The 24,219-nt window shown below is 33.9% G+C and overlaps 2 protein-coding genes across 9 annotated transcripts in view; both read right to left on the bottom strand.

Annotated features, from left to right (window-relative positions):
- Positions 1-24,219, bottom strand: part of LOC111516195 (uncharacterized) — a 29,376-nt gene that overhangs the window by 3,128 nt on the left and 2,029 nt on the right. Inside the window, exons 1-13 of one of the 8 annotated variants that reach the window (XM_074184140.1) lie at positions 17,004-17,278; positions 16,657-16,902; positions 16,493-16,585; positions 16,087-16,164; positions 15,867-15,950; positions 14,761-14,997; positions 12,050-12,763; positions 11,878-11,992; positions 10,756-10,903; positions 7,511-8,369; positions 7,177-7,322; positions 1,057-1,261; positions 119-333 (exon numbers count right to left, since the gene is read on the bottom strand). In XM_074184140.1, the coding sequence (XP_074040241.1) occupies positions 119-333; positions 1,057-1,261; positions 7,177-7,322; positions 7,511-8,369; positions 10,756-10,903; positions 11,878-11,992; positions 12,050-12,763; positions 14,761-14,997; positions 15,867-15,950; positions 16,087-16,164; positions 16,493-16,585; positions 16,657-16,902; positions 17,004-17,068 (3,205 nt within the window). In that variant the 5' untranslated portion in view covers positions 17,069-17,278. Of the gene's footprint in view, positions 1-118; positions 334-1,056; positions 1,262-7,176; positions 7,323-7,510; positions 8,370-10,755; positions 10,904-11,877; positions 11,993-12,049; positions 12,764-14,760; positions 14,998-15,866; positions 15,951-16,086; positions 16,165-16,492; positions 16,586-16,656; positions 16,903-17,003; positions 17,283-24,219 lie in introns of those variants that run through there. The other 7 variants (XM_074184136.1, XR_012467792.1, XR_012467791.1 and 4 more) reach the window with 7 other exon arrangements.
- Positions 19,999-21,027, bottom strand: LOC111511289 (uncharacterized). The gene has a single exon (XM_074184242.1). The coding sequence runs from the start codon at positions 21,025-21,027 to the stop codon at positions 19,999-20,001; it is 1,029 nt and encodes a 342-aa protein (XP_074040343.1).

The following is a 24,219-nucleotide window of genomic DNA, read 5'->3' as shown; positions in this document are numbered from 1 at the left end:
CAAACCATTTTTTTAGGTTCAGTTATTGGATCAAGAGTTGAAGAGTTGAGAAGCTCTCGCTCCTGATCTGAAAGGAGACATATGTGGCTATCATGTAGGTGTAACTTTCAGAACTTACTATTTGGTGCCTTAATTTTCAAATTATTCTTCTTTAAAAGGTTGGAGCGGTTCCTTCTTGGTCCCCCTTTTGACTTCATATATTGTTTTTTTCTATCAAGTTCCTCTCTGACCTCATATGCATGGGATTTAGCATGCTGTTTAAGGAAAGTAATCCTTGTGAAACTGCAATCACATTTTGCACATTTGAACTCTGTTTCGTTTGGGTGCTCCGATCTATAAAATATTACACAGTATTAAGAATAAAGATGAACTAAATCATAACACCTAATGTGTTAAAGTGTTGAAATTTTTTGAGGAAGAAAAGAAAATGTATTTATACCAGTTGAAACCATTTTTGGTTTTCTGCATATAAGATGTAATAAATCAACATTCTTGGCAACAATATTGGTGACAAAAATAAAAGTGAATTGGGAAATAAGTTTTGGATATTTTACAAAATACTGGAGACAACCATCAATTCGCAGAGCATTCGGACTTACAGGTCTATTACCAAACTCTAAGTCTAGTAAATGTAGCTGTAAGTGAAAAAAGTTTTGTGTAGGTACACTGAATCCACAAATGAAACATTCAATTACTTTGTTCAATATATCAGCACGAACAAGGAGTGCATTTTATGTTATTCCAAACGTTCAGTAGATGGCACAACTGTAATAAGCATTTTTTTTTTAAATTTTAGTAATAAAGCAAAATGAAGAAAGATTCTTTCCAGTTGATAGATAAATAGATAATTTCATTCACCTTTTTGATTATATTTTACACTGACATGAGATGGTCAGAATACTCACTATGTAGGCGGTTACTTAACATAGATGTTCAGCACATAAAAATATAATTAAAACATAGTTCAAGGTCGAAATGGTCATTGTTTAATAAATAGATATAGATAACTATAAGATTAATAGCGTCTGGAAATTGAAGATTAAAATGAATACCTACTCATAATGACTTTCTATATTGTACTCGCTGCAAATTTTCAGACATCTCTCACAAATAATTCTAGTGGTCATATGTAGCAGTTTCATGTGTCTATTGAGATCAGCTTTGTTCATGAATAACTTGGGGCATAGAGAACATTTGACCGTCCTGCTCTGTTTGTTTTCGTGAGTTCTCATATGCTGAGGTAAGAAAGTGTAAAACCTACCTGGAAACAATAAGAAACTAAAAGTGGGTTGAAAGCAACGAAAGCCTGAATTTTTTTAATGTTCACGTGTTGTAACAGTGTCAGACTTGCCATAAACTTATATTGTATTTATAATGGTCAACAAGTTACTCTACTTATGGTTCGAAACAGAAATATTACATCTTCCTCATTAAACAACCTGTACTAAAAATCGTTTTTGAATTGCAAACATTGATATTTGATTTTCTTGGAATTAAAATAGCGTTTGCTCGCAATAAAAGTTGCCTGAGTTACGTCTGGTTCCGTTTACTAATTTCACAGTTTATCAATTACAGCTGATTTGCTTTGGCTTCATATGCGTATACAGATAGATCAAAAGATGTTGAAAAAAATATGCTATTCCGTTAACTAGCTATTAGAACATAAAAACAGTTCTTTACATCAACATATTTTGTAACCACAATCTCAACGGCGGCTCTGCAGCTGGCCAGGGTATTTTACCAAAAAAGTATTCAATTTATGGGATTATAGGCCACTAGATTCTAGTAAAATATTATTCGTGGGAAGTTATAATCCACTAAAATTTAGTGGTTAATGTCATAAACGAGTGAGAATAGTCTCTATGATAAATAAATTTTAAGTCAATTTCAATGTATCCCATTCCACAACTTAATGTAACTGAAAACCCATGTCAAAAACTGTGAATAAACATCTTGATTGGTTGTTCTATCCGTAAGAAGCCTTGGCTAGTCAGTTATAATCAATATTTTATGAAACTACTGTAAAGACGTGTATATATACATGATAAGACAACTTAGCAACATAACAACAACGGATTGTTTAAAAGTAGCTTATTTCGCCATTTTTCACAGCATAATGGCATATGGACTAATAGTTTGGGATTCATCACGTCATCTAGATATAATATTCAAACTACAAAAAAAAGTAGTGAGAATTATGGCACAGGCTAAATACGATGATCATTATAAACCTCTTTTCAAAAATGTCCGTAGATTAACTCTGAGATCTTGCTTCATTTATGAAGGTCTATGTTATGTTAAAAATTTACTAGAAGGACATACCATGATACCAGGGCCAAAACAAATGTAAGGCTACCCAAATATAGATTAGGTGAATCGCAAAACTCTTATTTATATATATCTTTGAAATTTTTTAACGTGTTACCATATGAGTTTCAGACTTTGGACATGAGTATGAACACTTTTAAAGTGAAAATTAAGAATATTCTTTTACAGAATGCCTTTTACACATTCGAAGAATATTTTAATTATTTCGACTCATCAAGAAATTTGTTGCGTGTCTAATAATAGATATATTTTTATACAATACTAGTCAAACCCAGGCAGACGTTGTCCTGCCTCTACGCACCTCTCTATATATTAAAATGGATGCCTGTATGTGTATGTAATTAAGAATGTAACATGTGCTGGGGAAAAATTAAAGATGAGTCATACAGAATTGATGAAAAAATATATAGATTTTAATAGCAATATTTGAACGAACATCAATGAAAAATATTTTTGCTATATGATGAAAGGAACTTGTGATAATAAAACTAATCTATCGGAACGTGAGTGGATACACTCGCTGATCTTCTCGTTTGGTGCGTAGATGTATAGAGTTTTTGGCATTCCAACTCGGCAGTAAGCGACGTAGAGTTGGCCATGAGAAAAACATGGATTTTCTAAATTCAAACAGGCAACTCGCAGCGACTGTCCTTGGGATTTGTTGATTGTCATTGCAAAAGCGAGACGCACGGGAAACTGAAGTCGCTTGAATGTGAAGGGCAAATCAGTGGGGATCATTGGAATGCGCGGAATGATCACATCTTCTCCTTTACATTTGCCAGTGATTATCGTCGCTTCAATCACATTCGGCATCAACTTTTTTACGGAAAGTCTGGTAACGTTGCACAACTTGGGCGTGTTGAGATTCCGAAGAAGCAATATTGGCGAGCCAACTTTCAACGTCAATACATCCGGTGGCATTCCAGGAGGCTCCAATGGACTGGACTGGATAATTGATAGCTTGGTCCTCTTCTGTGACTGTGGCAATAGATTTGTGTTGCGTGACCGCTCCAGGAATTTTCAATTGAATCTTATGATTGATGCGATTGACGTCATCATTCTTTGGAGCTGAGATAGCTCGCTCGCAAGGCCAGTCATGCTTCTTGAAATTATTGGCAATATCCGGGAAATCTTTCTTTTCAAGATCTCCAATTAATGCCTGAAGTTGACAGAAGTTCCGTGAGAACGATATCTCGTGTGTTGCAGGATCAACCGGAATTTTGCCGTCGCCCATATTCAAGAGCTGCCCCATTCGGCGATGATTGCCCGCCTTGTTGCTTCACTGAATGCGCATCGTCGATCAATCTCCTCCTCAACGTTGTCCATGAAATAAATCTGCAAAAACGTCGGATCTTCATTGGGTACTGGAAGAAGTGAACCAATCTGATGGTACACGGTTTGAAATTTCCAAATCGCTCAATATGCGTCGCTTTAAACAATGTCATTTGGAAGCATGAGTTTTACTTTCGAATATGCTTAAGGAAATGTTTCGACTCCCGAGTTGCTCCAGCCACGTATGTTAGAAGTGGCTGTGGTGGCTCACCCATCGGAGGCAAATTGACTTTCCCATTGGAGCAACACATCCCGGGCGTTTCTTCTGAAACTTCAATGCATGGATGTGTAGATCATCCATGTATTGAGTTATTTATTTTCAAATTGATTACTTCCTTCCTTTCTTTGGAAGATTCCCTCATCTTTTTTTTGTATCAAGATGGAGTAGTAGAAAGCCAAAAACTTTCTTTCCCAAAATTTAATCACTCCTAAAAATATAACCTCTTCAATTAACACAATTTGTTATTATTGAGGACAGTAAAAATCACTAATTATTTTCTACTGCCGTTGAAATCAGTTTTATTGTAAGGCCAACGAAAAAACTATGTTGCTGTATCGCTGCTGTTCCAATGTTTTGACAGAATCAGAATCAACGAACTTAGGCGTGCGCTGCGTTATAGAACAGTGCTTTCAAAAAAATTGTTCTGTGGCGAGTTACAGAAAAATTGATAGCCTAAAAACCTTCTCTATGAAAAATTACTTATACATGTCAAGTTTCATCACGATCGGTTGAGCGATGTAGAAGTTTATCACTTACCAACCAACAAACATCCATTTTTTCTATATTAGATTTATGTATTCATTTGTATACTAATAATATAATTTATATACTGTTCATCCCATTGACATATGAAAATACTATTTATGTATGCATTGCACGAATAAATTCAATTCTATTCTAATGATTTTTCCACTATTGAAAAGCTACATTACTCAGAAGTAACAAAGTCTACTTTTTATTTCAATATACCCACAGGATCTGATCTCTGCGGGATGAATTAGTTAATATTCTCTAGTTCTCTGTGGCTACTCATCATTTTGAGGTTCAACTTAGTACATCTCGAACTTCACTGTTTAAGAACTCCTTCATTTGGAGAACTCTTTCATTTGGAGACCTGCGTTCATGTGGAATAAACTTCCTGAGAACTTTTTTCCAAATGGACTTAATCTCCAGCGATTGAAATCCAATGTGAATCGCTACTTTTGCACAGGCACCGCTCTTAGAGCGGCTTAAGGATTTTCCTGTAGTGCTTGTGTTTTGTCCTTAATCAAACAATCTCTAGTTCACGCGGATGGAGCCGCAGGGAAAGAATTTCTTCATTTGTTGAATTACACCAGTACGTAGCCAGGGCGTGAATTAGTTGAGTGCATAATGCTGATAACTTCATTTAGTCGACCACGTGACTAAAAGAAGCGAGTAACGGGTACTTTAATTATAAACGAAACTTGGTGACATCTACTACACAAGGAACCTGGCGGCGTTGCGGCATTTGAAAGACACCAAAGCAATGTGCTTTACTGAAATTTTCATAGATTTCTGAATTAAAAAAAATTAAATATAGCCCCTGTCAATCGCTGATTTGTAGGTTTCTCACGCCAAAGTAGTTTTAAAATCGAATGAATAGTATTTGAGTTTATCCATTACAAACAAATAAATACAATAAGAATATTTCTTGCCTCAAAACACTCGACAGATTAATTTTGATGATTTTTTTTATTATAACTTTATAAGTTTTTCATCATTATTATTTTCCTTGTATCAAATGATGATTTTTTGAAAACAACGAATTTCACGAAACCTTTTCATAAGAACAAAAATTCTTTCTGCACCTTTTGACATTGAATAGAAAAAAAGTAGGATTTGTCTGATTTTTTATAAAAAGTCTAGCAAAATAATTTGGCCTACTTCAATTATATCAGCTTCAGGCATAAAAAATCTACAGAAACTGCTATAAAAGAATTATGTAACCATATTTATTACTGCTTGAATGAAAAACAAAATCCAATAGCCGTTTATTATGACCTTAGTAGGGCTTTTGATACTATAGATCACAGATTATTAATAGAGAAACTTTATAGGATAGGTATTCGAGGAGTGGCCAACACTTGGATAGAATCCTATTTAAAGGATAGGTCACAGATAGTGGTTGTAGACAAAGTGAAATCTAACCGATTAAAAGTAACAACTGGTGTACCTCAAGGCTCTATTATAGGTCCTTCACTATTTATTGCTTTCATTAATGATATTATATATTCATGTACATCTCATAACAAAATGATTATCTATGCAGATGATACAAACCAGCTGGTGGCTGAAAAATCTCTAGCAGGAACTGTTACAACTAGCAATACATGTGCGCGCGAATTCCAACAATGGTGCGAGAATAATGGATTATCAGTCAACATCAATAAAACTTGTTTTATGGTATTTCAACAACAAAATATCAGTCTTGACCATAGTCCATTAATAAGAATGGATCATAGGTCCATAGAGCAAGTAAAATATTGTAAATTCCTTGGAGTATACATAGATCAGAAGCTCACATGGAATGTTCATACAGATCATATTGTATCCAAACTAAGCAGTGTTTGCTTTGTTATTCGACAACTACAAGGAACAGTATCTCTGGAAACTTTTAAACTAGCTTATTATGGTCTTGTTCAGTCCACACTGAGTTATGGTCTTATTGTTTGGGGCAATTCTGCTCATATTCAAAAGGTGTTTATAATACAGAAAAGAATTTTAAGATGTATGGTGAGAGCCAACCCTCGAGAGAGCTGTAGAGAAATCTTTGTTCGTTTGAGAATTCTAACTCTTTCATGCTTATATATATATTTAATAACTCTTGAGGTAAAAAAACGGCACTTCAGCCATGAGAGGGGTTTTATGATCCACAATTATAGTACACGCAACGCTAATTGTATACGTTTGCCATTCTCTCGCTTATCACTGGGACAGAATTCATATATGTATCAGGGAATTATTTGCTATAATCACACAGTCACACTAATGGGTGAAATTGAGAGCTTTAAATTATTTAAATCAAAATTGTTTGATCTTATATGTTCAAATGCCTTTTATTCAATGGACGAGTTCTTAGCATTCTGTTCATAGTATATATAAATTGGTATAGGGTAGTTTATGCTTTTATTTTTATACTAATTGTATTTGTTGTATGTCTGACTAGTCCGATAAGTTTTAGGGAGGCAAGTTTATATGCTGTATCTTGTAAAACTTCAGTGATGAATAAACATATCTATCTATCTATCTATCTATATCTATCTATCTAGATGGAACTCTATAGCATCTAATAGTCCTATGAACTAATTATAAATTTGAATTACATTAATTAGATTTGATTCCATAAGATCTCTGTATCAGACTAGAATTAAATAAACATTCAAGGATACAAAATACTGTAAGACATTATTTTACAGAAATCTGAATGTTATTTTCTTAAGGAGATACTAAAATTCATGTTTACTTATAATTGAAATTTTCAATTAAATACTTACCGCATAGGGGACACAGCCCACCTTGATTCATACGATGATTATATTCATGCCTGTATCTTACTTTTCTATTGCGAAATATTTTTCCACAAAACGAACATGGAAATTTGTGTGTTGCGAAGTGAGCTTGGAAAGAACTCAAACTGAAGCTGGAAAAATGAAATAAAATAAAATTAGTGATGATAATTAACAAATAAACTCGTATGATATTCGCATTTTATTTAGCTTCTATTTACATCGAGATACATTCCAGGGTTGTAGATACTCTGGTGGTGTATCTACAATCCTGAGTCTGAAAATTGATACATTTCGTCATCAATACTGAGACCATCCCTACCTTTCATAACACTCGGTGCACCTTTTGGTAACTTCTTTATAATTACATTCATTCTTGTGTAAGGCGAAATTCCTAATGTTACGGAAATTCTTACCGCACGTTTCGCAGATGATGTCATTACACAAATGTCTCTTGAAGTTTATGAAGTTGCCGTATACCAGTTTACAGTGCAGACATTTGAAAGGTTGAGGATCATCATGTTCCTCTTTTGTGTGGTTTGATAACTCACTTGTAGTAAACATTTTATCACAGTATGGACATGGAAAAACGAAACACTTTTTTAAGTGAGTCTTTTTGAGTTCTCCATTTCGGAATTCTTTTCCACATGCTTCACATTTATTCGAAGAGCCCGGCATGTACTGATAACAGTATGGTTCCATTAGATAAGCTTTGGATAAACCATGAATATTCAATATGTGGTCTTGCATTTTTTCATCAGAACTGAAGCGTTCTTCACACAAAAGACACTGGATTTCTGTCTGATCTCCAAGCAAAAGCACACGTTTGTTTTTAAGTACGTTCTCGTCAAATTTGGAACAACTGTGTAGAAGTTTTATTCTTTTTTTCTGTAGAGAGTGAATAAATTCGGGTTGCAAATCCGAAATGGAAACAATACAATTATGATCTCGAACTTCAGTGTATTTCAAAGGTGGAAGATTTAGATGTTTTATTATATTATTATATAGGTGTGATCGTTTTTTAAACCTATACGGTTTATATTCTTCCTTGGCTTTTATTATATTGGTAATAGCATTCGATACATAATCTTCTTCGTCTAAGTTAGGATCATATTGAAATGTCGAGTCATCATCATCATCATCATCATTACTACCATCTGAAAATTCATCATTACTTCCGTCTGAAAATTAAATAAAATTACTTATTGGGGAAGTTGATTTACCGCACAGGTGATGCCAAAATAGTGAAGAAAAATATCATACTCAAAAAACTATATTTGCAGAACAATAAATATAAAAGGTTGATTATTGCTATGTACGAGGGTGGTCTGAAAAGTTTCCGACCTAACAAAGATACAAGACATTTTTTCAGTTGTTCTTTTATTTCCCAACATAGTCTCATTTCAACTTTACAGACTTCTCTCAGCGATGCTCCCATCTCTGTAACCCGTCCAAATAGTACTCAGCCTTTTTTTTCTGCAAAATAATTGTTCACAAAGGTGATTACCTCTTCATTTGACAAAAATCTCTGTCCTTAAAGTGCAATTTTTAGATTACGGAACAAAAAGAAGTTGTTTGGAGCAGCATCTGGTGAGTAAGGCAGGTGGTCAAGCAGTCCAAACTGTAATTCGTGAATTTTTGCCATGGCAAATGCTGAGGTCTGAGATGGTGTGTTGTCTTGGTGAAATAGTTCCTGTAATGGTTCTTGTTTTCGAAGATAATCGATTACAATGCTCCATGAATATCCCAAAAAACAGTCACCATCACTTTCCCAGCCAAAAAACAGTATTTACTTTTTTTTTGGAGCCGGGTCCATCTTTGCAATCTCTACCGATTGGATTTATTATTGTTAAAAAAAAATCTGTTTTAAAATCTGTTTTTAACCAGCTGTCGCACGGCCCGAAAGCACGGTCTCGTAGAGTCTTGATGATTCCTCTCTTAGTCGATTGATGGTGGTTGGATTCCTGGTTCAGATACTGTCTTGCGTGAATGGGTTTTCGATACAAAGATGTTTCCCATTTCGTGTTGGCAATTTGTTGTGGACTTCCTTCTCCACTGTGAAAGTGATGGAAGGACTTATGTTGTTGATGTGCTTCAGGAAAGTGTCTAGTTCTGCATTCCCATCAATCCATATTATGAACGTGTCGTCCACGTATCTCAACCAGACTCGGGGATTCTTGAGGGCTTCTTCAATGGCCAGAGTTTCAAACCACTCCACATATATATTGGCTATAACTGGTGAAAGCGGTGATCCCAGTGGCAGTCCCTCATCTTGCGTAAAGAATTCGTTCTTTAGTTGGAAGTAGCGACGCGACCAACTCCTGCCAAATGGTCAGCTTCCGCTAAAACCGATGAAGCGGAGAGAGGGAAGAGGGAATAGGTGAAAACACTTGAATGACCTATAAATAGTCAGATCTCGGAGGAATAAGTCCAGTTATCACCCTAAGACGATTGTGGATACCAACAATCGAAACGTCGTGAATTAACTTGATTTGGAATCTTTTTAATTTTCATTTCTTGTATATAATTTTTTAATTTTCATCTCGTATTATTGTTATTTTTCGGCTAATCTCTTTTTTAATTTTTTACAGATTCTTTCAGGTATTTCAAATCAATTTATATCACATTAGACAATGGAAGTCCGAATAAATGAAATGCATTAATTGTTTTGTTTATATAAGTAACGCTTGGCATTCCAGATATACAAAATCCCTCTTCTACAGTCATCTGAAACATACAAAATAAATTCTGATAATGAAAGGTAAAACTGGAACCTTAGAACATGAAAAAATACTTCTTCATATAACGAAGATGTCTATTCAGTTCGTGAAACTCGTGTCAAGAAGAGTATTGCAGTTCTGGTGTCTAAGAAAAGTGCTTTTTTGGATTAAATTCTGATAAGAATGTGAAATTTCAATCATAAATATCACGTTGAGTGATATCAAGTAAGTTGCAGTAGATTGATAATGAACAAATTTAATAACATCTATTTAAATCCTGGAATGTTGAAACTTGCTCCCATTTTCCTTGGAGCAATTCCTCAAGAGATTACTGTTACCCTTTCAAGGAACTTTGGATATTTGCAATCCAGGTAGCAGAGTCCACAAAAATGTTCTGTAAAGTATTGGCATCCTACCAGTTTCCTCATTTCCTTCAATTCCAAAGTATCTTTCTCCCTGCCAGTTTGTCTTGGTGAGTGAGGGTTTGGAATCCAGAGTCAGTTTGGAATTAAACATAAATTACCTCAGAGCTTTCAGTGGGCGCCTCTTTTGAGACACTTTCGAACACAAGCCTCTGTACCATGTTATTCACAATCATTTGATAATAAGGTCTTGGAAAGTTGCTGATTAACAAAACACTTTATCACAATATGTAGATAAGGAAGGTTGCCATTTCAAATCAAACTAAACTGTTAGTGGGAAATCAAAGAATGCTTACCATGAAAATATTTCAACTATAGAAATGAAATGAATCAGGTGCTTTCACACTTTGACATGTATCATAATTTTCAAATAGCTCATATTGAAAAGTAAAACATTTTTGTCACTGAATAGAAATTTAACAAACCTGGTAAATCCAAACTTTTCAAATTAGCTTCAGATTCTACTGCTATGACTTTTTCAGTTTCTTGACATTTCTTCATGAACTTCAAAGCATTTCTCAGTAACGAAAAACAAGAGTCACAAACGAAGTGATCATCAGCAAGAGTAGAGTTCTGAAAGAAAATAAGTCTATTGAAATTATAAAACAGATCATTATAGATGATAGAATGTTTAAAATACAGAATATATGATTATCATGTCTCAAGTCAGAAGTTATAGAGACTTCGATATACTATCATTTTCATGTCGAACGAGATGGCAAGAAGTCAAGACACTCTCTCACAGTACTCTAACAATACAATCTTCAAATGTAATTAAAAAAAATTCAGCCATTTTATGTGTGTAAATTGCTTGAGTATCCTACATAAAAGTTGTTTGGCAAAGACAAAGACCAGAATACATTTTTCAAATGAGAATAAAGTACAGCGCTATGAAGACAGATCAAGCTAATATTAGTGTTTTCTCAAATCCAAGAAAAAATGAATGTAACTTGAGAGAACAATTGACGAACTAAATCATTAGAAAAATAGCAAGGATAAGTACATCAATAAATTGAAAAGTGAACATAATCTATTTATGGATGAGGCAATTGAAAAAAAAAGTGGTTTGATTCATCGACAGTAGCATCAAAAACTCCATTATTGGACCCCAAAAAACTTTATACACAAATTGGTGAAATAACAAAAAGCCATGTATTCTATCAAACTTTGGAATTTCATGGAGGAATCACTTGAAAGCCAAATACCTAGTTTTATTTTCAAAAACTCCACCTCACGATTTGATCTCCACAAACTTTATTTGAAAAATATATCACAACATGTTTCGCTAAGACATTAACTTTTTCAAGTTGAAAAAGCACTTGAAGAAGCTAATGTCTTAGCGAAACATGTTGTGATATATTTTTCAAATAAAGTTTGTGGAGATCAAATCGTGAGGTGTAGTTTTTAAAATTACTATGGATCTTCATCAAGTAAGGGCCGAATCAATCAGAAAAAAAACCTAGTTTTCTTTTGATTAAACAAACTGTTCATTTTTGGTATAGGGTGTATTACATAAACTCGCATTAGAATTGAAAATTCTTTCTTACCATCTGTGGTAAAAGTTGCACTAAACCTTCTTTTACAGATTTTCCTTCGAAACAGATCATTGATATATATGCTCGCTCCGACTGATGGTAGATCGAATTCAAACATGTACGACACCTTAAAATGAAATTCAAATTTAGTATACATTAGACAGAACTAGTAGTTGTTTTTCACCTCTTTTTATTTTCTTCTGTAATACTTCTCGAAACATTTTTCTTTTTATTAATATAATAGCTGGTTTCACTAGCAGTATCAGTGGATGAATTACTGAGTTTGCGTTCTTTAGTACTGTCAAAGCACTGAGCTGTAGTTTTGGTATCATTAGTTATATTGCTGAGTTGGGAGATAAGTAGAGGTCTTGTGGATGCTAGTGGAGTGTGCTGATGATGCATTGATGTAGCTTCTGGACTTTTGACCTTAGAAATAAATTCAGTTCTTAAACTTTGATCAGGTTCTGCTAGTTTCTCTACAAAATGATGTTGGATTTGTATTCCATTGTGAACTGTTTGTGTTTGCTGCAAAGGCTTCAATGGATTGAAGTGTGTCTGATGAGTACCTTGTGAGGGCATTGAGGCCACTGAAGATTTTTCCAAAGATTGTATAGTTTTGGGCAAATCGTTCACTAGATTATGTGTTGGTGAAAGAAATATTTGTGAAGGTTGAGTTGGAAGAGGTTTTACTTCTTTCAATTGAGAGTCAGACTTTTTTTCTGACATTGATCTTGTATGAGGCAGCACCTTCCTTTTAAGAAAAGATCTTGTAGGTGATATTGGATTCTGATGATGCACAAATGAACCTTTTGTTTTTTTGCCCTGAGAAATCTTCTCAAACTGAGGTTGTATTCCATTTCGAATTGCGGCTTTCTGCAAAGGTTTCTTATTGGTAACACTGAAAATACAAACTATGAATCCATTTATCGTTTAAACAGGTTTGCAAATTATGTGTTAAAATTTTTTTACAGAATAAAATTGATAAATCAATAGTGACCAGGAAATCATGTCTCATTTCATCTGTGATATATTGAATCCCAGCCTATGCTACGGATCAAATGTTAAAAAAGGGTTACCTTATTAATCCTTAGCTCACACAAGTTTAGAATTCTGAGGTTGTCAACAGATCTAATATGAGAGGTAATAATGAAATGAAAATAATCATACATTGATTGTACGAAAACTATATTACCAACTGAGATGATAACAATCATAAGTATCTACAAAGTTAATGTACAACGTATCTCCAAACTACTCATTGAAGAAAACAAATGAAACTTCCATCAAAGATATTGGAAATCTGAAAACACAAAATCGGAACTATTTATTGATGAACTAAACGGTTAGGACATTGTAAGATACTGGATGATTAGTCAGTAGTTTGAGTCACGCAGTACTTCAATGTATGTAGCGACGTATGTTTATCATCAAAACAGTTGGAACTCTAGTTTTCATTCCATCATTTTATGATTATTTTCGTGAGGTAATCACCTCCCATGTTAGGGTTCAATAAACCAGAGAGTATCGACAAGGCACAGTGTAACCAATAAGTGGGGATAATGAACAAGAATCATTAATAAGTAATTATTCTCAAATTAACATTTTTATTAGTTGATTTCAACTCAAAACAAAGTAACAATGGTATATTAATGTATACTACACAGCTATAATAATATTAATTTAAATATTTGTAGTGTTAATTGAACTTATATAGGAATTAATAATATTAGTAATAACAATATTATAAAATATGATATAAATTATAATTCTGATACTGTTCAATATTTCTTTAGGAGCATTGTGCAGATCGAATTGACCAAATATTTGCTCAACGGTTGATTCCGTTTTCTCGGATTTATCCACATTTTTACAAATTTGGAAGAAAAACAATTGTATTATGTGATAGATCTGAAAATATAAAATTTAAAATCGTTGGAATCGGCAAATTTCGGCAAATTAAATTGACCTCAGTACATTATACTTGAGGTAAACTTTATGCTCTAAAAAACTTGGGAAGATGTGTTGCCAAGTTTTTTTTGTTATATTCCATCAAAATTGTCAACTTTAAAAAATATCAAAAATCACTGAAAAATAATACAGGATAAATGATAAGACAGCCACTTATCCATAATCAATTATATAAGGTAAAGAAGAATCGAGTTGAATCAAGCTACGAAAAAAGTTTCATTGTTTTGCAAATAAATTAATCAATGGAGATATAACTAATTACCCTTGATTATTTCAAAATTTTACTGACAAAGCAAGATAACTCATACAAAATTTGAAATGATTTCAAGGACACTTCACTTCAGAAAATTGAATCAAGCTATGAATAAAATTTCATTGTTTTGCAAATGAATCACTTAATAGAGATATAACTAAATTACACTTGATTATTTCAAAATATTCATTACAAAGCAAGATAATTTATGTAAAATTTCAAAGACACTTCACAAAAATTCAAATATATAAAAAAAAACAAAATGAACAATTTTTAATGAAGAACCAATTTGACAAGGTTACTGAATATTTTTTATTTGATACGACATTTCATGAAACAATCTGAAGCAAATAAACTTCAAACGTTCGAACCAGTCTCTATATACCTACACAGTAGGTTCAATGGACTGACGCCTATCAGAAAACAACTACTCCCCTGGCTAATACCATGAAGGGCGTTGGATTATATCCGATTATAACCTACTGTGTAGGTATATAGAGACTGGTTCGAACGTTTGAAGTTCATTTGCTTTAGATTGTTGACTGCCAGTCTTCAAGCATAGCCCACTGACTAATAAGAAAATTTCATGAAACATTGAACAGGATGAAATATTTAATTATCTGTTGTATATTTGAATTATGTTTGGTATATGTTATATGTATTGAATTTAGTACCTTTTCCTTTGTAAATGCATTCTTTTCATAGCAATATCACTAAGAATTTCCTGTCTCACTTTCCTCTGAAATATATCTTGAAAACTGCTACTTAGTGGAACAAATTTGTTGGCAGCTGGACTCAAACCTGATTTTGGTTCATTTATTGCTGGTATCATTTTCAATAATCTTTTTTTGTTTAGAGACTCATTTTTGGCAGAACTGAGATCATCTTCAGTAGTGGATGATGAATTGACCCTGAAACAATTCAAACATTAAGAGAAAACTATCAAGAGGGTTGAAAATATGCAAAAATAAGTGAGGTAGTGGTAAAATGTTCATCCTTATAGAGAGCCAGGATGCATTCTGGGCTTTGATTTGCTCAGGAGAAACTGGTCTAGGAATGCTGAGTACTGAAGAAATTGGCAAACCTGAATAGATTTTTGTATCATATGATATATCATATACAACATTTATGATTTTATAAATTTTCAATAAACTTTTCTCTAAAATCATCAGATGAATACAATTAATTCAAATGTTGAGTTACTGCTATTGCAACTGTTTTAATTAATTATATCATATTTTAATATCACTGATTAAAATCCCAAATGACATTTGATTAATTTTTATATTTTCCATTCCTATGAAACGATTTAATAGACTTCCAAAAAAAGAAAGGCCAAGATAGAAAAAGTGCTTCAAGAAATGATGGAAAAAAAAGTTTTAAGTACTAAAGACTGAATTAATAATTGAAAAATAATTGTCCAATGTCCAATAACTCTGCTGACATTCTTAGAGGTGTACCCCGCATTTCCACATCATACTTTATGCAAACTACCTATTTTTCAGTGGCAAATTGCCTCTATTATGTATGTATTTCAATTTGTAGTGAAAATCCTTGAAAATTGCGATAGTTCCCTTCCAAAAATATTATACTTCCACGGTCGTTTATAGAAACAATGGACTATTCTAGTCAGATTCAACAAAAACATATTTTTTTCAGTGACTGGATATTTAATCATGCAAATATCGCAAAGTGATATTTATCTACAAACACTGTGGGAAATAGGATCTTTTGAGGTGCAGAAACAGTAACTTTTGAAGTATAATTGTATTCAACTCACTTTCTTTGTAGTTGATTCTGTTCAATATATTTCATTTCCATCAATGCTTCTGAAGCCGTAGAAGTTGAAAATGAATCTTCAAATCTGAAATATAATTGATTATAGGAAACATAAATGTTTATGAACAGATTTTTTTATCAGGTTATCTTTTTGTTCATAGATTGACAAGAATATACAAAACATAAATATATTTAAGACTGTATGATACCGTTCAACTCACTTTTCTTCTGGTTGATCATTTTTTTCCATTTCTAACACTGCTTCTGAAGCTGTGGATGTTGAAAATGATTCTTCCAATCTGAAAGTTCATCATTCCTATCAATATAAATCGATACAATAGACTTAAAAACTCAAGATAGAAAAGGTGCTTTCAAGAATAATAAAATTATATTAACTTATTCAGACACACAGAGATAAGCTATTTTGAGGTTTATATTTGAACATTGTGCAACTGAGAAACACTTTACCCAAAACATGTTATCAAGCATGTTAACATTTCTACATAAATGCCCTAGAGCAAAAGACCTGCCTTCCGGACCAAGTTCCTTCATCGGAAAACAAATCACTAAATCTTAGACACCCATTCTCGATCATAATTTATTATTCTGCAAAATTTATTTTCCTACCTGTTCTTAGAAAATTCTGAGTTTTCAGTGTCATCTGATTTCAACATTTCTGGTGCGGTTGTTGTTGATGAGGATGAAAATGATCGTTTAACCCTGAAACATTGAAATTTTTTATAATAAAAATATTACTCTATTTCACATGTGATAAAATTTCATTGACTCACATTCCACCTTCATCTGTTCGTACATCTCTTGCCGATTGTGGCGAAGTATCCAATACTACATTTTGTTCATTTCCCAGAAATAAAAATGGTATAACATTCTTCTTGATGCGAGTTCTGCCTGGCAGGTGAATAATGCTTTTAGGGTGAAAATGGTTGGAACAAATGTACGAGTACTTCTTCACCATATTTCTGTCTAGTTGAAGTGCCTTACACCACAAGTTCGAAACATTCTTTTCAGAGGGAAACCTGTGAACCAATATTTTCATGATATCAAAAATTCTAATGACTATCAACTATTAATTCTATCGAAAATTCTGGGTTACGTCCATGGTCCATTTAATGTTTACCTGTGAAATGTTAGATCAACATGCGAGGATTGCGAAAATCCACAAACAACACAGGTTTTCACCATCTTCAAAATTACTTTTTGCACTACAAATTAATTATATCGTTCAATAAGCACCCGAATCACCAAAATAACTTCCAAATACGACGAATTAGCGGTATTATCCATTTTTGTTAGTTGGAGGTCTGTCGTAAATATAAACAAAGTAATTTAGCTTCAGAAACAAGGATAGAAAGACATCTCTATTTATATCATTACTCTGAAACACAGAAAACTTATCGTGTGTTCTGTGACTTGTTCTGTGCTATCCTTACATTAAAGGGATTTTCTGGCTCTCATAAGCATTTTCTGGCGATCATGTATTCAAAAGTATTCGTCTGTGGTTCAAATACATGCATTCTGGCGTTGAAACGATGACGCCACATAAACTATGACGGAACGTATTCATCATGATTCAAAACTACTGTGCAGTTGATTTTGAAACGGAATTTGACATTACGTTACGTCAGTTGTCAGTTTCTGCTTTATTTTGATCTTCATAATTTATAAAGTGCTGAAAACGTTTCATCAAATACGTTGTAAGGATGTACAAAATGAAGCTGGAAAATTATTACTTGCACAAATCCGATTATAATCGAGTTAGAGAAAATTGAAAAGTTTATTTTTATCATTGAATTTGACATCTGACACAAATTGAAACATTCCATTCAGGCGAATCTTATTATTAATGACGTAACTCGGAGTCTCGTGGTGGCCGTGGTAGCACGTACGTCCGTGCTGATAACGTCCGTCCACAAAGAAGGTACGCGGATGCCATGTGCTATCGTGGGCCTCCATTTTGTGTTGTGTTGTGCTAGTCCATTGTAATAAATACTGAAATGTGTGATAGTTTTAAAAAAATATAGTTTAAGGGCCCCTTTATTCATTTAAAGGGGCCATGTAAGTGAAATAAAAAATCAGAAGGTCTCCCGAAGAGGAGGCGACCCAATAAATATATATGTAAAAAAATCAAAAGGTCTCCTGAGCAGGAAGCGACAATAGAAAGTACATTGTATTTTATTATTTATTATTAAATGTGGCAAAAAGGGTTGGCAGCATGGCTTCGAGCAAGACCGCTGCGCCCCCTCCACGAAGCTTCTGTCAACTTGATGTCAATTTGATAGGAGGAGCCTAGACAAATGCGCATTCAAAATGTATTCGTCTCATCGTTTGTGATTCAAATACATTCATTCTGGCGTTGAAACGATGACGTCACGTCAACTATGATTTAAAACGTATTCATGATGTTGTTTTGGTAGGGAGATGGTGTAGTCTAAGATGCAAAAGTTGACTTCTTTTAGGTAGTCCAGCTTCTTCCAAAGGGGATGTTTTTGTATCAGGAAGTGGTAGACGTGATAATGCGTCTGCTGGTGCATTTTCTTTTCCAGGCTGGTACGCTATGTCAAAATCATAGCTATTCAATGTCATGGCCCATCTGAGAAGTCTATTACTAGCAATTTTTGGCGTTTCACGGTCTTTACTGAATATTCGTTCTAGAGGCTTGTGTAATGGTGGAATTTTGTAACTGCAAACACGATTCCTAAAGCTTCCTTATCTATAGTAGAATATCGGGTTCCCGCATCACTCAACGTGCGTGAAGCATAATCAATTGGTTTTAGTTGTTTATTAGGAAATTTGTGGAACAAAACTGACCCAATACCCTTCGAACTTGCATCACTTGTAACTGCTACTGGCAATTCATGATTGAAATGTACCAGAGTATCTGATGAACTAAGGATATTCTTTAATTCATGGAATAATTTTTCATCATCAACTGTCCACTTGAATGTTGAGTTGTTTTTCAGGTGTCTGTATAATGGAACGCAAATAACATGTAGGTTTGATATAAAACGTCCATAATAAGTTATCGATCCCAAAAAAAGATCTCAGTTCACTTATTGTAGGACTTGGCATATCACTTATAGCTTCAATGCGTTCTGATGTAGGATGTAATCCTTCTGCATCAATTTTGTGACCCAAAAATGTCACAGAGCTCTGTAACCATTTACATTTCGATTGTTGTGTTCTAACTCCTGCTAACTGTAATTTTTCTAATACTTGTCTCAGTCGTACCATGTGTAAATCCTTATTTGGTGCAGTTATCAAAATATCATCCAAATAGCACACTGTTCCATCAATATCTGCTAGTAGTTGATCCATTAAGTTTTGGAATAAAGATGGTGCAAAATTTACCCCAAAAGGAAGTCGTTTATAGCGGTAATAACCTTGGATTTTTGATATAACTAAATATTTCCTTGAATCAGGATGAACTTGCAACTGAAGATACGCATCCTTCAGATCGATTTTGGAAAAGTATCGGCCTCCGCTGAGTTTTGACATTATATCTTCGAAACGTGGAAGAGGGTAATCATTTTTTCTCACGTGAGGATTTATTGTTACTGAAAAATCCCCACAAATGCGAATGCTTCCAATCGATTTGATTTCCAAAACTATGGGTGTTGCCCATTGAATAGGTGTAATAGTTGTATTGACGGGTTCCAGTACATCTTCTACAACTAAACGATCCAATTCAGCCCTCACCTGTTCTTGTATAAGGCTATAGGAACTGGTCTTGGTCTAACTGCTTTCGGTACAGCATTTTCTTTCATGTGTATCTTAACTAAGTGTTCACGAACTGCTTCAATTTGTCCATTAAATAAATCTCTAAATTCCTCAAGTATGGCTTCAAATTCTGAAACGTGATTAACGTTGGCTTCTATATCCGATATGAGTGATGAATTTAGTGTCCGATATTCAAGTGGTTGAGTTGTTTCTTTGTTTTTTCTTTCTTTAATTTGGCATAACTTGGCTCCTGGTGGAAGAGGTATGTTAAAAGCAAGACACCAATCGAGACCAAATAAAGGAATGTCGTTTGTTTCGGTTACGTAAAGAGATAGTATTTTTGGTCGACAATTGAAAAATTCAACTTCTACTTTTGCCTTCCCAAGAGTTTTGATTTACATGTCTGTATACGCCACTAAGTTTTCAGTTTGTTTAAAAGACGGACTGCCAATCTGTTTCCACAGCTTTTTACCACACATGGAATGTGCAGCCCCTGGATCATATAGCATCTCTATTTCTTTGCCATTTATTTTTGTCATGAGCATGATTTTGTTTGTGGAATACATGTTTCGTACATTTGTTGTGTTAGTAGAGCTATAACTACCACCACTTTCATTGCCGTCCTTCGTTTCAGCAACATGTACATGTCGTGTATTCTTTTTCTGGTTTTGTATTCGAGCATGTCCCGTTGTTATGCAAACTTTTGAGAAATGATTCAATGCTCCACATGCTGAGCACTTTTTATTTTTAGCAGGACATGAGTCTCTTCCCCTGTGGCGTAATTTTCCACATGATAAACAGTCTTTTTCAATGTTCAATATCAGAGTGTTATTGTATTTATCTTGTTTGAATTTATTACTTCTGTCGTTACGTTCAAGAAACTCTCGACTTACTCGGTTAAAGTCTGAATTTACTGCATTTGTATGCTTGACATCAAACTGTCCTGATAGATTCGAAAGTTGTTTTGACTGTAACGAAGCCTGTTCCAAAATAAGTGCTGTTGCTTCAATTTCTTCTAGGGTGGCTGTATTATTTGGATGTAACCTAATTAATTCCTGTTGCCAGGCCATGTTGTTGATACCAATAACTAGTTGATCTCGAAGACGTTCCTTCAAACTATCGGAAAATTCACAATTTCCTGCCAGTCCACGGAGAATGTTCATGAACTGGGTAATGGTTTCACTGTCCTTTCGATAACGGAGCGCAAATGCTACCCTTTCAGACAGAATATATTTAGTTTTACCATGATATTTGTTTAGTACGTTCACGATATCGTCAAAAGATTTTGTTGTCACTTCATCTGGCTTAAAATGATCAACCAGAATCTTAAAATGTTCCGGTCCTACCTTGCTCAAAAGCAAATTACGTCGTTTCACTTCAGTAGGCTCATCGTTTGTGTCCAGACCATGAAGTTGTAATTCCATTTTGAAACGTTGTATGTAATACTGGGAGTATTACATACTCTTCTTCACTCTTCTCTTCTTTTTTTTCCGGAGAAAATCTATCAAACTGGAAATATCTCAAGTATTCTGTATCAGTTGACATTTTTCCCTTGACACAGTTCAAATTATCTGGTTGGTTCAGCTTGTTGGCTGCTTGTGTTGAATGTTTTCGTCGTACTGTTTGTTATGTTTATCTGTCTTCTAAACTCTCACTGGTTCATCCTCGTCGCCATAAAATGTGGTATGGTTGGGTTGATTGAAAATAATCACCTTTTACTGATAGTCGATGTGTTTCTTTTTATTGACATAATTGACATCACAGAACATTCGAACTGTCAGATGAAAAGAACTAAAATAATAAACATGGAACATGATACTACAATTCAAAACTAGCGTGAGGTTGGTTTTGAAATGGAATTTGTCGTTACGTTACGCCTGTTGTCAGTTTCTGCTTTATTCTGATCGTTATAGTTTATAAAGTGCTGAAAACATTTCATCAAATACGTTGTAAGGATGTACAAAATAAAGCGGTATGCACAAATCTGATTTTAATTGAGGTTAGAGAACATTGAAGAGCTTGTTTTTATTATTGAATTTGACATCTGACACAAATTTAAAATTCCATTCTGGCGAATCTTAGTACTAATGCCGTCACTACGAATCGTTTTTGAATACACTGGTGTTGCAACTGATATGTATGAAATTGATACCGTTAATATCGCTGTTGGAGTGACGATACAGTGTTCGACAACCTGATATTGTAAATTGAGTGGTAGATTTCAATTAAGATTCAACTTATGTTCAAAAGAGTTGAGAATGAAAAAATATATATAAAAAAACACATGGATTAATTCCGTACGAAATTTTTCGTTCTTATAATTTACAAACTCAAATTTCCTTTCATCAACATTGAAATGCAGATTTTCATTTTACGTCTATTATAAGTTCTTTCATGGTTTATACTGTTTTTGGAATATTTACAAATTGTCCCTACTCCAAGTATCGTATGTAACGTTAGACATGAATCATCACTTTTGAACACCCATAGAAAAATACGAGAATACGAGTACATAAGAAGTAGACAATTGATTGGTGCATTAATAATAGCAGAAACTTCGGAATCTGAAGCATCCAAATCTTCTTTACTGTTGTTATGCCCAAGATATGATATTTTGGATTAAAAAACGCTACATTTGTTTAAAGATCATTCAAGTACTACATTATGTAAGCGTGAAAGAACTGTTTTTGAACAATAAAGATGTTCTCTATTTTTTCCCATGATTAGAATATTTTTCAGAAAACAGACCACTCGATTTAAATCTACTAATAGAGAATATGGATTTCTTTGAAATTTGTATAAAATACGAGCACGAATATATCGATCAAATCCTTTGTGAGTCGAAATTGTAACATACTTTTATGGAGTCTTATCTAAACAAATCCGCTGATACGCATTAGACATGTATAGTTTAGTAAAGTGAATATACCACCAGTTAATTTACTGAATAAATTTTCAATTTTTGGTAATGGGTGAATAAGGCCAGTTTCATAAAAGGATTTTTTGTAACTTTGGATTTCAGCACATAGGTACGTACATAACGTCGCGTTTCAGTACAGACACAATAGGCGTTCTCCATTCAGAGAAATCAACTGGCTCAATAACTTGAGTTGATCCAACTCCTTTTCCACCTCTTCTTTAAATAAAAATGGTACAGGTCGTGCTTCAAAAAATTTCGTACTTACTCCCGTACCTGATTTCAGTCTGATTTATATTATCCCTTTGTTGAATTTTTGCCAGATCAAACAAAATGAAAAGATCACGCCCAGTACTTAAAGCTGGCCCGCCATTTCAGTGACTTAAACATTCAAGTTGCCAAGTTTTCTCGAAGGTATAATCTTGTTTATAGCCTGCAAAATCTTTTTATCAAAATTTAATTCATGAAATGATTTCGACATTACAGAGAACTAGCTCCCGTATCTAAAATATAAGTGTATATTTTCCATCAACAGAATGGCAAAAATGGCAAAAAGAGTCATGATATGAAAATTTATCTACCCTGTGGATTTTTTCTTCCTCAAATCGAGCATTGGGTTTGTTTTTTCCATCACCGTTGTTTCTGGAACAGCTGCTTTGTGAATTTGATGCCACAGAAGATAACGGGCATCGCGCGCTGGTTACTTACTTTGAATTCAGATGAATTTGTGCCAGTGAAAGGTGTGGTTGGCCGATTTAGAGGATGCAATATCAATAACTTTGGAAATCGTGACTCATGCCTTATTTTCTTCATAAAGTCGATCTTTTACTGTCCCTTGTCATAAGCGATGATGAATTGATTGACTAATGCTTTTTCAATCTCGGGAGAACCATCAAACTGCGTAATCGTGTTGCCCAGTTTTCCGGACTTTCATTCGCCATTTTTCTTGATTACATTTTTTTCTCTGTTAAAAACTACTGATTTTATTGATTCGAAATTTTCATCCATTGAGGTTATTGTACCCCTATATTTTACTGTTTCCGGTTCATCTATTATATACATATTACTCACTAATTTATACGCAGGTTCATACAATAAACTCAACAGTTTTGCTCGTTTCCTATTTTCATCAATTTTTTTCCTTTCTTTTTGATTCTTATAAAATCTCAGTAATATTGAAACATTAAATTAGGTAACTGAAGTTAACTACTAACACTTGAAAATATCACGTCGCCTCTTGTAATGTAGTCTCCCCTAATTTCAGGGTGATATCATTACCAAAAACTCAAGACAGCAGTTTCGGTTTTAACGTTTACTTTCCAGCAACATAAATCAATTCGTAGGTTTTCGAGTATTCTGAACCTATAAAACGTCACAACCTAAAAAGTGAAACTATTCATTATTGAACTTACAGGATGGTTCAAACTTATTTCCTACAATAATTAAAACCATTAAAGAGTTCAACCTCCATTAACCATGTTACAGAAATACAATTGATATTCATTACCCAACCACCAGTCTTAATTATTCCATTTCGTAAGCCTTCATCGGATTGGGGCTCTGGTTTTCATTGATCTAAGGCAATGTCAGGTGATTTAGGAGGCCATTCCATGATACCATTTCTGCCTATTTGCTGTAGATATAGGAAAATTTTCGTTCAAGAATTGGCGAACGTGACGTATCCTTTCTCGATGTAACA

The sequence above is a fragment of the Leptinotarsa decemlineata genome, unplaced genomic scaffold, assembly GCF_025532065.1.
Source record: "Leptinotarsa decemlineata unplaced genomic scaffold, Ldec_3_MD MMD2_tig00026354_RagTag_RagTag, whole genome shotgun sequence".
NCBI lineage: Eukaryota > Metazoa > Arthropoda > Insecta > Coleoptera > Chrysomelidae > Leptinotarsa > Leptinotarsa decemlineata.
Note: the sequence above shows the minus strand (reverse complement) of the source record. Positions and strands in the feature narration are given on the sequence as shown.